The sequence below is a fragment of the Melozone crissalis genome, unplaced genomic scaffold (genome assembly GCF_028551555.1).
Source record: "Melozone crissalis strain CALT ecotype California unplaced genomic scaffold, PUWL_Pcris_2 ptg000034l_1, whole genome shotgun sequence".
Lineage (NCBI taxonomy): Eukaryota > Metazoa > Chordata > Aves > Passeriformes > Passerellidae > Melozone > Melozone crissalis.
In genome coordinates, this window is record NW_026535812.1 from 11,299,617 (window position 1) to 11,313,576 (window position 13,960).

Below are 13,960 nucleotides of genomic sequence, written 5' to 3' on the forward strand. Positions count from 1 at the left end.
TCTTCATTCTGATTTCTCTGTTTTGTATCTATGCTACAGGTACTCCATGGCTTATAGGAGATGCTGTGGCATTGTCATTTATAGAGGGTAATTAATATATCATTTACAATTGACTAGATCTAGGACCCAAGTATTAAACCAGTGATTTCAGTATTTGGATATAATAGTTTCATATTTGCAGAGTGTAAGGAGTTTACAATTTTTTAACATGTCAAGTACTAAACTTGAATTTCATAAATTGATTAAAAACTATGAATACAGGGTTCTTGTATAATTCTGTTTCTTTATAAACCAGTACTTTAATACTTAAATATTTGTTGATTTAGATTAAGGATTTTTTCTTCTAGAACTACATACCAATATGCTGGAAACATTCAGTGACTGTTCACCTTTAGGTATAAGAAGCACTTCCATATATATTCTTTCATCTTTCTGATTACTTTGTTTTAGGATAATGAGAAATACAAATTCCATTATGTGGCTAAAATACCATACTAACTTAATAAATGAACAGAGAGTATATTTTTGGGTAATGTAAGTTTATTTCCAACATATGGCCCTGTAAGAACCACTATTGAAAGATCTATTGCAGATACCACAAGTGAACAACATATTTTTCATTACTGTATTATGTAAATACCATTGCTTTTGACAAAAGACAAAGTGAAGATCTATGTATGGACACATATCTTTCAAAAAAAAAAAAAAAAAGCTCAGATCAAATGAGCCATCAGCAGCATTCCCACCAAGAAGACATTTAACCTGTAATAAAGAACTGATGTGAAAATTTATGTGCACATTCTCTCCCATAACAAAAGCTGATTTTCAGAAGTTACTGACTGTGTGTTCACTCTGTGTGTTGCAGTTCAGTGCCACCTCAGTTGTCTTATGTGAATTTTAAAGGCAATACATAACTACCCTATATGATTGTACTGATGGAAATCTTAAAATAATTCAGGGTTTCTTAAGGTTTTATTTTTAACCTGGCTCACTTCAGTGATCTTTAAGGAATACTTTAAAGTATGTCCCTGACAAGAGCTGTAGAAGTGCAACACTAAGAAGCTGGTGAATTGCAATACAGAACAATACACATTCAGAACTTTTTGTTAACCAACCTTGCAGCTATAAAGAAGATAAGGATATTGATATTGTTGTGTACTGAACTGTTTCCCAATAGTTCTTCAATATAATTGAACAGTTTCAATTGCTTTTTAAGGAATTCCAGCAACACGTAGAAATATTAAACTAAGAACCTGATTTGTCATGCAAAGAACTTTCATAAAGCTAAGAGGATGAAAACTTACAGTGGTTCTTATTTGATAGGAAAATTAACATCAGACTCACTTCTCAAAGCTGAAAAAAATAAACCCTCAACCACCATACATCACCTTCTGCACTGGTTACCAGACCCTTAACGTTAAGAAAATTTATTTTAATATTTTAAATGCTCTTTAGCTATTCCATGCTCTGCAGTATCTCATTTTCTAGAGAATAAATTTCTCAAACATGATGAATCTTAGTCAGTTCATGGTACATTACAAGCAGCAACACGACTGCTCATATGTAACACAGTTGGTGAACAATTAAATTAAATTATAACAAAATTTACTGTGCTGTAGTAGAGTTCATTCCCATGGAAAGAGTCAGTGGCAATTTTATTAAATTCTACAATAACTCTAATTAGGTAAAGGGGCCAAAGAACTCAAACTGTTTCTGGAAACATTTTCCATATGTTTCCTGTTTCTTCATTTATGGGTTTTTTACTTCAGGTGCATTAAATGTCACAGTGTTTAAACTGCAGCCTAGGTATTGAGGATAGCTACTTCAAATGCAGTTGATACTTTGAAAAAACAAAATTAAAAATCACTGAAGTAGAATCACAGAATATACTGGGTTGGGAGGGACCTATTGAGTCCAACTGAATAATTTCAGAAATATATGAGAACTTTTCTTCAGATTTGCATCACAGAAATAGTAATTTTAGTAAGGTGAGTTAGTGGAATTATTATAGTAGCATTTCAACAGTACTTGAGTAGCCAGGCAAGAAATACAATCATTTTCTAATACCCAGTAACTAATCTTTCATCAGATTGAATACATAGTAGAAAGGACTTTTATAAATCATTCATGTCCTTACCAAATTCTCTCACAGGACTAGTGTAAATCAGAATAACTGCACTGCAGTCAGTGGATTTTCACCAATGGTTAATGGTGAAATATTAAAAGAGAAGCAAGGGTAACTATTCTTAGCATTGTTCTAATATTGACATACTAGCAGTGTGCTTTTAATCACTGTATTTGGTAGTTCTAAAGTAAAAAATATCTTAACCAATTTTAAAAGCACATTTCCAATAATTTATAAGCCTTATGGAGTATATTTGCTTTTCACTTAAGTGCAGTGCAGCTAAATGTGGTTGGTTCTATAAGAAAAACATCTTCATACTGCCACACAAGAGAAACACAAAACAAAAAAGTTCTGTAAAAAAGTTCTGGAATTTGTTCTATACTTGTGCTTCTTCTGTAGATTTTTCTCTTGACTGTTTCTTTTGAATACAAGGTTGTATAAGTAAAAATATTATTCCCACCATGTATAGCAATCCAGCTATGTAGAAAGAAAAATCGTATTTTTGTGTGATGTCATAGATCCAACCTGGAAAATAAGGACAGAACATGTTTATTACAAAGTTTGCCAAAAAGGTACATTTCATGAGAAAATTCAAAAAATACTTCACATTTCTTTCATGACGTTTCTGTCAAATCCACAGATATTTTATGGAAAAACAAAATTTTTCAAATATGTTATCACAGGTTTGATTTTAAAATCAAGATTTTGTAATCCCAAACCAATTAGTTCCTCCTCCCTATCACTGCCTCAGTAAATGCCCAATACTGGGCATTTCAAATGCTATGCCTTGTGCAAGCAAATACATTCCCCACAGCTGTTCCCAAGCCTCACATACCAATAGAAGACTGTTCAAGAGATACAATCTCAATACTGCAATGAGTCTCATTCCAGCCTCAATTCCTTTGCAAAAACACATTAAAGTTACTTCTTCATTGGAGTTACTAATTCATTACTTCAGGAAGGTTTGAGAACCCAACTAAGCCAAACTTCCTCACTCCACACTGGCTGCATTGCGATGTACCCACAAGATCAGAAGCTCTCTTTACATCAGCTGCTTGCATCCAGTTTGCTTCTTAACCAAAGGCCAAATTCAGAGACAGGTTTAGCACAGACTGGGAGGTGCTGAGGGAACGTGGCACAGTAAAACACTGCTGCTTTCAAGGGGCACTGAGAGAGCTTTCTTCTCGCTCGTGTCGCTCACCCAGGGGTGGGGAGAGAAGGGGCTCTCGCTTTCCAGGGCTGCTCACGCTGCTGCTGCCTTCCCTTCAGCCTAGAGCTGCCCTGGCTGACTAAGGCCATGACTCCCAGAATTTCTCACAGCTTTCTTCTCAGCAGCACCTCTGTAAAAGAGAGCTGGAGCCTGATATAATACTGACAATCAGTACCTGTATCTCTTCTGTATTCCCCCACCTCTTTCTATGAGGAAATGTGTAATGAATGTCTGTTTAAACCTAAGTAACTCTAGGGATAGCATACATACACTTCTCCCTTCTGCTGGGGATGGCAGAGTTATGAGCTGTAAATCTGTACAATGTAAAGCTGGATGTTATGTCCATTCTGGAGCAGCTATGATTTTGTTAACTACACATGCTCATAGCATAAGAATGTTTAATAATACAAAGAGTCATACAGTCATTACACAAACATCTGTTGGTTAGCAATTTGAACTTTTTACCTGCAAAAGGTGGTCCAAACAAAGCAGATATTCCATTGGCACAAATGATGATGCCATAGGCATTTGCAAGGTGTTTAGTTCCAACTAAATCTTCAGTCACAACAGGCATTAGAGAAAAATAGCCACTAGAAAATCCTATTAGAGCACAAACCACAGCCAGGCCAATGTATGTCTGCATTAGTGGCAAAGTAAGAATGCAGGTGACCAAGGTAAAGTTAGCCATGAGGAAGACATTCCATGTGCTGATGCATGGCAGATCAGAGATGATTCCAAGGATCACTTTACCAAAAATATGAACAATGGCTATAATGGATGTCAAAGGAAATACATTGTCCTGCCTAGATAATTTGTACTGCTTGACTATTTCCGGAAGGTGAATAAAGGGAATGACAAAGCTGCTATAGGCAAACAAAGCCCAAATGATAAAGGCCACAAATACTCTATTGGTAAACAGTGATGCAGCTCCAAAGTAGCTGGAGTACCAGAGTGCAAAGCCCTTCCTGACTGTGACTGTCAGCTGGCTCACTGTCTTAAAGAGGCGCAGTCCATACATGCTCCTTTCACTTCCAGATTTACCTCCGATTTCTATGTGCTGCACACTGCCAAGCACTTCTTCATTTGCTGCCTCTTCTTTTTTCTCTGGTTCTTCACCAAGGACTCCATTAGATTTTATAGTCTCTGTAGAGTGGGACGGAGCTTTTGCCTGATTTTCTTTGCTATCATTTCCCACCACATATTTTTCACGGAGCTCTTTGGGAGAGAGTGGTCTCATGAGTGCCCCACAGACACAGAGGTTCAGGGAAATGGCCCCCTGGATGAACATTGCATTCCTCCACCCAAATTCAGTGCAGAGGTACTTCAGTAAGGCAGTCATTAAGAAAGCTCCAAACCCCGTTCCCGTGGTACTGAGCCCTTGTGCAAGTGCTCTTCTGTTCTGAAAATATTGCCCTACCATGACCACTGCAGGCAGATAAACCATGCCACTTCCAACACCTATAAAAAAAAATTAAATAAATCTGAACTGTTTGCCAACAACATAAAAAGCAGTGAAAAAAAAATCTATTTTATTCCTCGCTTTTGTGTAAGCATAGTAGTAAAACCAATAATAGATTTTCAATTCTGATGTTAGCTTTCATTTCTGTTTCACAGTGTTTTCCAAAATCTACAATACTCATTCTAGAGAGAATGCAACACTGATATTTATTGCCAGAAAAACTAAACACATGGAATATAAAACCTTTCTCTCAGGTCAGCATGACAACACTGAAAGTTACAAATGTCCCACAACCAATCAGTGACAGTTACCATGGGGACAAACATAGACACAGCCTGTTTTGAAATATCTGCAATTATAATACCCACATCCGATGGTATCAGTAACCAGAACTGCTTAGTGAGCACATCTTGTTGCTTTCACCCAAGCTCCCCAGCAATGAAGATTCACATTGAGATCCTGTCCTTGTTCAGTAACTGGAGCCACAGTGACCGTGACATGTATTTGAGGAGTCAGCACACGGGGTTAGTGCACTGGTGGGACCACAGGTGGCTTCCAGGCTGGTTCTCTTTGGGCAGTCCAGGGAGGGCCACACAGTAGCTGCTCAGTCTTACAAGGCAGATCTCTAATTCTGTTGAAAACCCCTCCCCTGTAGTTAAAAACCAGGCTGGGTATTCATGGCACATACTTCAAGCAGGCAGCGATGTATTGCGCAAACACATCATTAGAGGTAACAGTTCACCATTTTTTCTCACAGCAAATTCTTCATAGAGGGATTTGGATTGGAACAGGTGTATGCAGAAGATGCTTCCCAACTCACTGTGATTGTAATTCAGAAGTGTTTTGTGACTTAGAAGTTTTCCTAAAGAGATGCTAACGTAGCTGCATGCAGCTACAGCATGATCTAGCTGCAGCTAGGCCAGAGAAAGCCGTGATTCCAAAAAAGCCCGAAAAAAAAGCCCATCAACATCACAGCAGTGACCCTGACCAGAGCTGACCCATTTTGTTTTTTAGAAGTATTTCTTACTTTCCTAGGCAAATACACAATTGGGCTTTTATTTTTGGGCTTTTGTTTTGCACCAGTGTCCCTCCCCACACCCAACCATAGACTCGGGGAAGCCTCTCTGTCCCTCAGGAGAACCGCTGCCCCTGGGGCTGCTGCCGTGAGGAGCCAGCCCCGGTGCTGTCAGGGGAGCCGGCTGCCAGGAGCCGCGGAGCCCTGAGGGAAGGGCCCTCGGCAATGTGCTGAGGGTGGCTGCGGATGGAGAGATGAGGTTGGGATCGGAGGGATGGACTGAAGGCAGCAGCCATGAGCAGGCCCACAGGCGCAGTGTGGAGGCCCAGAGGTGATGGCAGCAAGAAGTGGCCACCGCAAGGGAAAAGCAGCTTTCCAGGAGCAGCCATGAGAACATGGAGAGACTTCCCTGGATGGTCGGGACTGAGCATGGTGAGTGAGGGGATGGGAGTGAGCGGCAGGACTGAGGGTGAGTGAGCAGATCGTGAGGGAGGGACAGTGAGCAGAGGTCTCATGGAGCTGGAAGGAACTTCTCAGGTATCTCTACACTGTTTTTCTGGACAGAATTACTCCTGCAACATCTCAGTTCTCCATCTCACATAAAAGTTTGTCTCTGATTTTTTTTCCCCAGAAAATCTGGTTTTCATCCCTCTTTAAATTCTCTGCTTAAACGCTGCCATTTTTTGTTTTGCGTGTGCTCTTTCTGAGAAGAGCACAGGAGCTGAAGAAGAACTGTGTAGATTCCTGCCTGCTTGATTATATTCAATATATATGAAAACAGAAATTCTAAAAAAGGCAGGATCCTCTCTGTGATCATTGTTCTTTGTTCAGAAATTTACAATGTTACTGAAGTCTACGGTAAGGTGGTGTGAAGAGTCATCAGAGTGATCTTTGCTAAGCTCAGTATTTCTCCATCCAGAAAGCTAGATAAAAATTTATGCATAGAAATTCTGGAGAAAACATTTGTTATTCTTTCCTGTGGCAAGGAGAGGAGTTAGCTAGATATGAAATTCATCTTTAAATTTTACTTGTCAGAGTTTGGGTTACAGTAACTCCCCTAATTAAAAATGTCCTCTAATGTACTCACTTGGCTGAAACTGATAGAAGTTCCACCTTCACATGGCAAATTTAAACAACAACAGAAGTCACTGGGCCCAATCCACTGAATAAATAGGTTTTCTAAAAGGATAACAGGCTGTAAAAAGTGTGAAAGCAGAGCTGGAATAACTTTACAGTCTACCTTCCCTATTTACTCACTCAAATAAGCTTCAAAGGAATCAGAAATAATTGAAAGAACCTTCAAACATTAGTGCAGCTCTCACCAGCTGTCACTCCAAAGGTGAGGAAGAGGTAGTGCACATTTGAGGCATAGGCACTCAGTATCCAACCCAGGGCATTCAGGATCCCTCCAATTATGGCTGTCGTGCGGCACCCACACATGCTGATGAACAAACCGATAAAAGGACCTGTTAAAAAACATGAAAGAAATGATAAATTATTTATTTAATTCTTTATGCTCTAATAATTTTTCACCTTAAGTTTCTTAATGTTTTAAATAAAATGTTAAGCCATTAGGCAACTCGTGCAAGTCAGTTTATTTTTCATATTATTTCTTAAAATCATGGAAAGAGAAATACAACTAACTGATTAAATACTTAGCAAATACCTGCAATGCCTACAATCAAATTTGCCCCATGAAGAAGGGATAGTCTAAAGAGAGGAATGAGCTAAAACTCTTGTTCCCCATTCTGATGCTGTATAAGTGCAAGACTTTTTCACAAGTAACCAGAAGTTAAGCATTTTATCTTGTTTTCAGTAGAATAATTTAGGCAGATATAAACATAACTTTTTTCAGTCTTCATTTAGGGAGTCATACATGTGGATATACATATATACACAAACATTTTCTCCAGATACTATTTTGGGTTGATCCAACTACAACTAAAAAAATACACTTTCATTCAGCTGCCAAACTGAAATACAAACTGTGTGAATTCAACATTTTCTCCTCACAGATGCAGCATGGGGAGGACTCCAAGCTTCACAGATCATGTTTTCTTAATTCTAGTCAGACCTGGAAGTCACAGCCTTCCTTTCCTGCTCATGCAGTCTGCTGGGCTGTCTTCCCTGTCATCTTCCCTGTTATTCCCTTTCTCCATCTACATTGTAAAATTTCTCCTGGTGACTTTAAAAGGTCAGCTTGGGACAACCATAAGAAAGTACTTTAGGGATGAATGGCAAACATATTCTAAAAATATATCTAGTTTTAAAATACGTGCTGCTGGCACATACCTACAATAAGTGTGATGCCCATGCTGAGGGAGCTAACCCATGCTGTTAAGCCACGACTTTGATTAAACTCTTCAAGCCATTCCATGTTGAGTATTCCAAGGGCCATTTGGGAGCCCATGATGAGTATGTGCACAAGGAAAGAGGAAAATACAATCATCCAAGCCCATCCTCCATCGATGTTTGGATTAGGTTTAATTGGCTTACTTCCAACTTTGGAGTCATCTCCAAAATCATATCCAATGTCCTCTCGACTTGCATACATTTTCTCCACAGTATTCTGAAACAAATGCAGTAAATACCTAAAAATGCATACAAAATAATCAGATTTTGTGGTTTGTTATGGTGAATACCATAAATCACTGTTGTATTTCACCACTATAGTTAGTGCAGTTGTAGTGAATACCGTGACTTCATTGTTCAAATGTAAAATGCTTAGAAAATTGTGCAATTAATTTATTTCTTTGTGTAACTTGTTATTGTGGCTGTCTATGCAGGAGTATTTACAGGCTGACAGTAGGCTGCACTATTTCCATTACTATACATTTTACTTACTTTTAGGTGGCTGAAAGCCCTCACTCTTCATGGGTTGACTGTGGACACAAAAAAGATTGGTCTCTCTCTGTATATTACTTCTCTGTGTCACCTTCTGCTGTCCCAGTAAGATGATGTGCCTTTGTGTTCCAGTTCATAAAGCTTGGAGTAAAGAAGCAGCAGGTAGATGAAGTTACCACATCTTTTCAGAGGAAACCAGTTTGGGGATGTATTTATTCCTTACCAGTGGAAGAACAAGAATGAAGACAGCAAAAGATAAGGAATTCAGATTCTTAATTTTCAAAATGTTTTACTTACATAAATTAAAACAAGGCAATTGTTACTGCCTCTCTTTTTAAAAGAGTCAATATGACAACAGTTTGCTATTATGTGTTCAGTTTCCATAGTATTAATCCTTATTATCCTACTATAAACAAAGAATTCTTCCAAATTAATGTCAATGCCTATCAGAATCAAACTGAGTGGCAGAGTTACATGCATAGGTGTACATAGGATCAGGTCACACTAGCTTAATTTGATTATTTTGATTTATTCTATTGTTACTCTAAGTAAAGATTACAACACAAGGTGAAAATAATTTCAAAACCTCTTTTAATTGATTAACAGTCAAGGTGCATAATCCAGTCTTCCCTCCATCTGATTTCTGCAGCAACAGATTCAAATCTTACCCAACTGTGGAGCACCACATAGGTTTCCATGGAGACTAGGAATGCAATGATACAAATTACCAGAGATGGTAATTTTTTGTCTTCTTTTCTTCTCCGGAGAAATAAAAAAGAAACAGCAGCTTTACAACAGTGGAAAGGGAAAAAAGTTATCAAAAATTGATTTTAAAAGGTTCTTATGTCTCCTGTGAGCTCTCAGAATGTGTGCCTCTGGGCTGGCTCCTCACTGCTGCAAACAGGCAGTGAACAGACAAACCCAGATTCTGTACCAACTCAAAATTTGTCTTTAAATATGTGAGTACATTTTGCTTCTCAAGTCACTACCTTTCCAAACCATTTTACTTTTTTTCTTGTTGCTAGATAAACACACAGAGAAGGCGCTGGGGCATTGCACAGTAAGCCACAGCTGGAATCAGAGCTGGCCAGTGCCAGCCAGCAGTGAACACCCCTTGGTACGTGCAGCCTCTCCAGCCTGGCTGCTGCCTGAGGTCCCTTTGTACCCGAGTGCCACCTGCCCCTTCCTGGCAGTGCAGGGAATCAGGTGTAACTAAGGGCAGCTTGAGCCTGTAGGTTCTGAGAGCACACTGGTCTGCCTCATAAGTCAGCTGCAGCTAAAATATGTTGCACTCCTGGTAGCAAATCTTTCACAGATGGATGTTCTATAGGGACTAAGTTGTCATTTGCCCTAACTTGGCCATGGGAGGTATTGGTGACACAGTGAGGAAGAAGAAGAACTGTGCACATTTAACACTTGCTGCACAGACAGATAAGCTGGGATCAATTAATGAGTTGCCAGTGGAAATGGATACTGAAATGCCTTCCAGGCTGTTCCTTTCCAAACTGGGAAACAGAGAATGGGGATCATGCTTAGAGGTCCTTCTAGAGGTCCTGCAGGATGTTTGAGGGAGGACGAGCAGCAGGGGAACAAGTCAGAGCCATGCAGTGGTACAGACTGGTTTTTTGATCATAAAAGGACAGCCTGGTCACAATTATTAAATTCTATTATTAATTAAATTAAAGAGGACAGCCTTAGTCATAATTACACCTCACCCTTCCTCTGCAAAAGATAGGTCTTAAAGATGACATCTCAACCCTTTCCTAATAACGTACTGGGAGCCAGATCCTCTGTTGCTGTAGGTTACAGGACTACTTACAGAGGATTCAGCCCACTCACAAGGCAGAGAGAGACTAGGTGCAAAAAGGTGATAAACACAGTGAATCACATTATTTCCTCATGCCAATGGGAAATAATGAGAAGACGCAGAATGAAGGAAAATGGCAAGCTGTTGCACATGCTCTGCATAAGATTAATGAAAATGTATGAGGGGTATTACAGTGCATCTTAGATAATGGAATACAAAATTATGTAACTGAAGATTCAGAGTCAAGATTAAATGTAAAGCCTCACCTTTCTCTCTTGTACTTTTGACTGGTTTTGTGCACACCTGAATCCTGATATTGCATACAAAAAATTTCTTCTTTGGACAGGAAATAGGCACATCTTTTACATATTTTAAATTATTTGAAGAAAAATCATTTACATTGAGCTACAAAGTTATGACACTCCTCTTTGCAGTCTTGCTGACAGAACTGGCTTAGATTGAGTAGATGCAAGTTAATGTCATGCTTGTATCAACCCCCACAAATCTTCAGAAAATGCATATATTTTCCATTTGAACTGAATTCCTGCTTATTATTACTTTCATACCATTAACTTTTCACTAAGATGAGAAGTTCAGAGTGAATACACTCAAAAGCAGAGGAGGTCATCTCCAATAAGTGCACAAACTCAGTCTCTGGATAAAGCAAGGATTGGATGCCTGGATCTCTTCCTCAGGACAGCCTGATCATCCCATGTTCCACCCAGGAGAAAGGCACATACCTGCCTTCAACCTTCTTCCCACACAGCCCTGCCAAGAACAGGCTCATGAAAGGCAGAGGGGCCAAATGAACCCTTTGCAGTTGTGAAATCCTAGAGATACTGTAGTGAAATGACAGCAGCTGATGAAGCCAGCCAGTTTCCCCAACAAGCAAGGCAGGGAAGAGCCACTCACAGTAACAGTGTTTGAATACAGCCCCTGAGGAAGAATTTCATTTAAAGGCAGGGGAATCTGGATTCTTATTTGGTCACCTGTAAAAGAATGAGATTATTTTTTTTCCCCAGAAAAGCTTTTTAGACTAAATGCACACAAAGTATGCAGAGCTCTTAGAAAAATGGCCCAAGCATTAGTGCCTGTGAAGATGCTGAGCTTTTTTGAAAACCTGACTCATGAGCTATTTTAGGGACAAATGCAGGTGCTGCAATAAGACCTAAGTTAGCAGCAAAACACCCAAGTTCTATGAACCACAATGGAGCTTCGGCTCTCTTACTTGTAGTTCAACTAAATCACTGAAGAACATCTGCTCTTGCTATAAAAAGTCCATATGATGAATAATTTACATATATTTGGTCAACTACCTCCAGCATTTGACTGCCTCAGTGTTAAAAAAATATAGAATAAAATTGTACTTTAAAGACAGTTCCAATGGATAACTCATATATGCATTATAACTAGTAATGAGGTTTACTTTGTAATATTCCCAGGAATCATGCCACATGAAATTATTTGGTTGCTGAAGGCATACAGAGGAAACATCGCTAAAAACACGGTTTATTTTGGTTGTCATATGTTTCAGCAGTCTGACCTCACCTTGCTAACATGCCCAGCACTTCAGCTGTCAGCAGCTTTACGGAGATGTGGACACTGGCCACCTCTGCCAGTCAGAGCCCCAGTGCATAAAAATGCATGCCCAGAAGGGAGCACAAAATCAGGGAAATTAGATGCTTAAAAGGCTAAATTAATTGCCAGGGTGACAAGTTTGCATAAAGTCTGCAGCAGTTCGGTTTCCAGATCGGGGGTGCTGCCCTGCTGCCCCTCCCTGAGGGATGTTTCCAAGCCCTGCTCAAGCGGCCTCCCCGGAGACCCCTCGGTGCTGCTGTGCCCCGGTGTGACCCAGGCGTGGTGCCCCGTCCCCGCACACAGCAGAAATGGCTCAGATAGTGAATCGTTATCTTATCTCCCCTTGGTCCCAAGGGCGTGCACAGCTTGCATCAGGCGTGCACCTCTATTCTGTACAGGCTTACAGCCTGTTTCGGGAGCAGCCCGAAGGCGGGGGATGTACTTTTTTCTCCCGAGAGAACAGCTTTGGGAGCTTCACACGCGACTCCTTCCCGGCACTTCCCAGCATAGGTTCGGTTCCCCTATGCGAAGCAGAGCTGGGGCGGGGACGGCCGCCGCCGCCCGGGCCGCGGGGCTGCCACAGGGCCAGCTCAGCCCCGGCTGTCCCGCAGCCCGGGGCCGGGGCGGGGGCGCGGCGCGGCCCGCGGGGGCTGCGGCGGGGCCGGGCGGCGGGGGCGGCGTTCTGGAGGCGGCGCGGCCGCGGCACCGCCCGCCGAGCACAAAGGATGACCGCGAGTTACCCCGCTGCGGCAGCCGCGCTCCTGCTCCGCCGCACCTCCGAGGGGCCGCCGCCACCGGCCCCGGGAGCCCCGCGCTGGGACAGCCGGGACAGCCCGGGACAGCCTGGGACTGCCCAGCCCAGCCCAGCCCTGCGCGCCTCTGCCGCAGGCGGCGCGGCCGCTCCGCGTTCCCCTCCCGCTCCGGTGCCGCTGCCGTGTGGTGGCTCCCGGCTCCTTCCGAGGTACTCACCACGTCGAGCTCCGCCAACGCCGTCGTCCCTGAGCGCCTCGGCACCGTGTCCCGCTGTCAGCCCAACCCGCGGCGCTGCTCCGCGCCTCGGGACCCCGGGGACTGCTGAGGGCTCCGGTGTCCACCTGCGCCCGGCTCCGCTCAGCGCCCGCGCCGGCTCAGCCTCGCCCCTGCTCACCACCCTGGGGCTTATTTTCCATAAGAGTGCGGCACCGGTCTGGGGCCTCCTGCTCCCCGGGCAGCTCGTCCTCTGCACCGCCTTGTCTCCATTCTCTGCAATTTCAAATCTCCACGCTCTTTCATTCCTGCGATACCGGCTAATTCTGGTTTGGCAGAGCAGATTTGCAATCCTCTCACAGGCACACTCTTGTGGCTGAACGAAGTTTATTGCTGCACAGGTTATGGCCGGAAATTTACATCCCAGAGAGCTGGAGGATATGATCCAATAAAATCAGTCAGTATCGAGATTTTAACGGCCGTTGAATATGTTTATTTCAGAGTGGCTGGTTGAACTTATGTATCCAAACCACCCTGACAATGCAGCTTGGGAAATTTCACTATATGGTGCCTTATTTGCACTATAAATAAGTTTCAAAAATATTCCACTCTTGGGAGAAGAGCTGCAAAAATACATCACTTTTTCAAACCAGTATCCGCTCCTCCCTTGGATCTTTCTAAGTAACCTGACTAATGAGGTTTACATTCTGCAATTCGTTGCTCTATTTGCAGTGAATATACCCAGGCTAAGGTGACCATATGCCACCATACATAACTTTAATTCTCAGAGATTCTTGATGTCCTAGCAGTGCACTGAGTAGTATAAATGAAGGCTGTTGAAGAAGACATAAGAAGTATCTTGCAAGGAGACAAAATGAGGAGAGGCCGACAGGAACGTTCTGTGTTACCCATACTGCCTATGTGCAAAATGTGGCACAGAATCTGTTAGAGAAGAA

The 13,960-nt window shown here is 41.9% G+C and overlaps 1 protein-coding gene across 5 annotated transcripts; it reads right to left on the reverse strand.

Annotated features, from left to right (window-relative positions):
* Positions 1-522: 522 nt before the first annotated feature.
* On the reverse strand, positions 523-13,391 carry SLC16A14 (solute carrier family 16 member 14). 5 transcript variants are annotated; one of them, XM_054282648.1, is made up of 7 exons: positions 13,004-13,391; positions 9,322-9,404; positions 8,654-8,794; positions 8,102-8,400; positions 7,132-7,275; positions 3,801-4,793; positions 523-2,650 (listed from the first exon to the last, which is right to left on the reverse strand). In XM_054282648.1, exons 4-7 carry the CDS (start codon positions 8,361-8,363, stop codon positions 2,502-2,504), a joined length of 1,548 nt encoding a protein of 515 aa, XP_054138623.1. In that variant the 5' UTR covers positions 8,364-8,400; positions 8,654-8,794; positions 9,322-9,404; positions 13,004-13,391; the 3' UTR covers positions 523-2,501. The 5 variants fall into 5 exon arrangements, with proteins under 5 accessions (XP_054138623.1, XP_054138619.1, XP_054138624.1 ...); XM_054282644.1 differs by having other exon boundaries at positions 8,654-8,871; XM_054282649.1 differs by lacking the exon at positions 9,322-9,404 and having other exon boundaries at positions 13,008-13,391.
* Between the last annotated feature and the right edge of the window lie 569 nt (positions 13,392-13,960).

Bases quoted from the DNA above. Each gene is read 5' to 3' on its own strand.
- SLC16A14 (XM_054282649.1), bottom strand. From the start codon at position 8,363: ATGTATGCAAGTCGAGAGGACATTGGATATGATTTTGGAGATGACTCC. The intron at 7,276-8,101 runs GTATGTGCCAGC...GTTTTTTAACAG, and splicing joins GGGCATCACACTTATTGTAG to GTCCTTTTATCGGTTTGTTC. The intron at 2,651-3,800 runs GTAAAAAGTTCA...CTTATTTTCCAG, and splicing joins GTTTGGACCACCTTTTGCAG to GTTGGATCTATGACATCACA.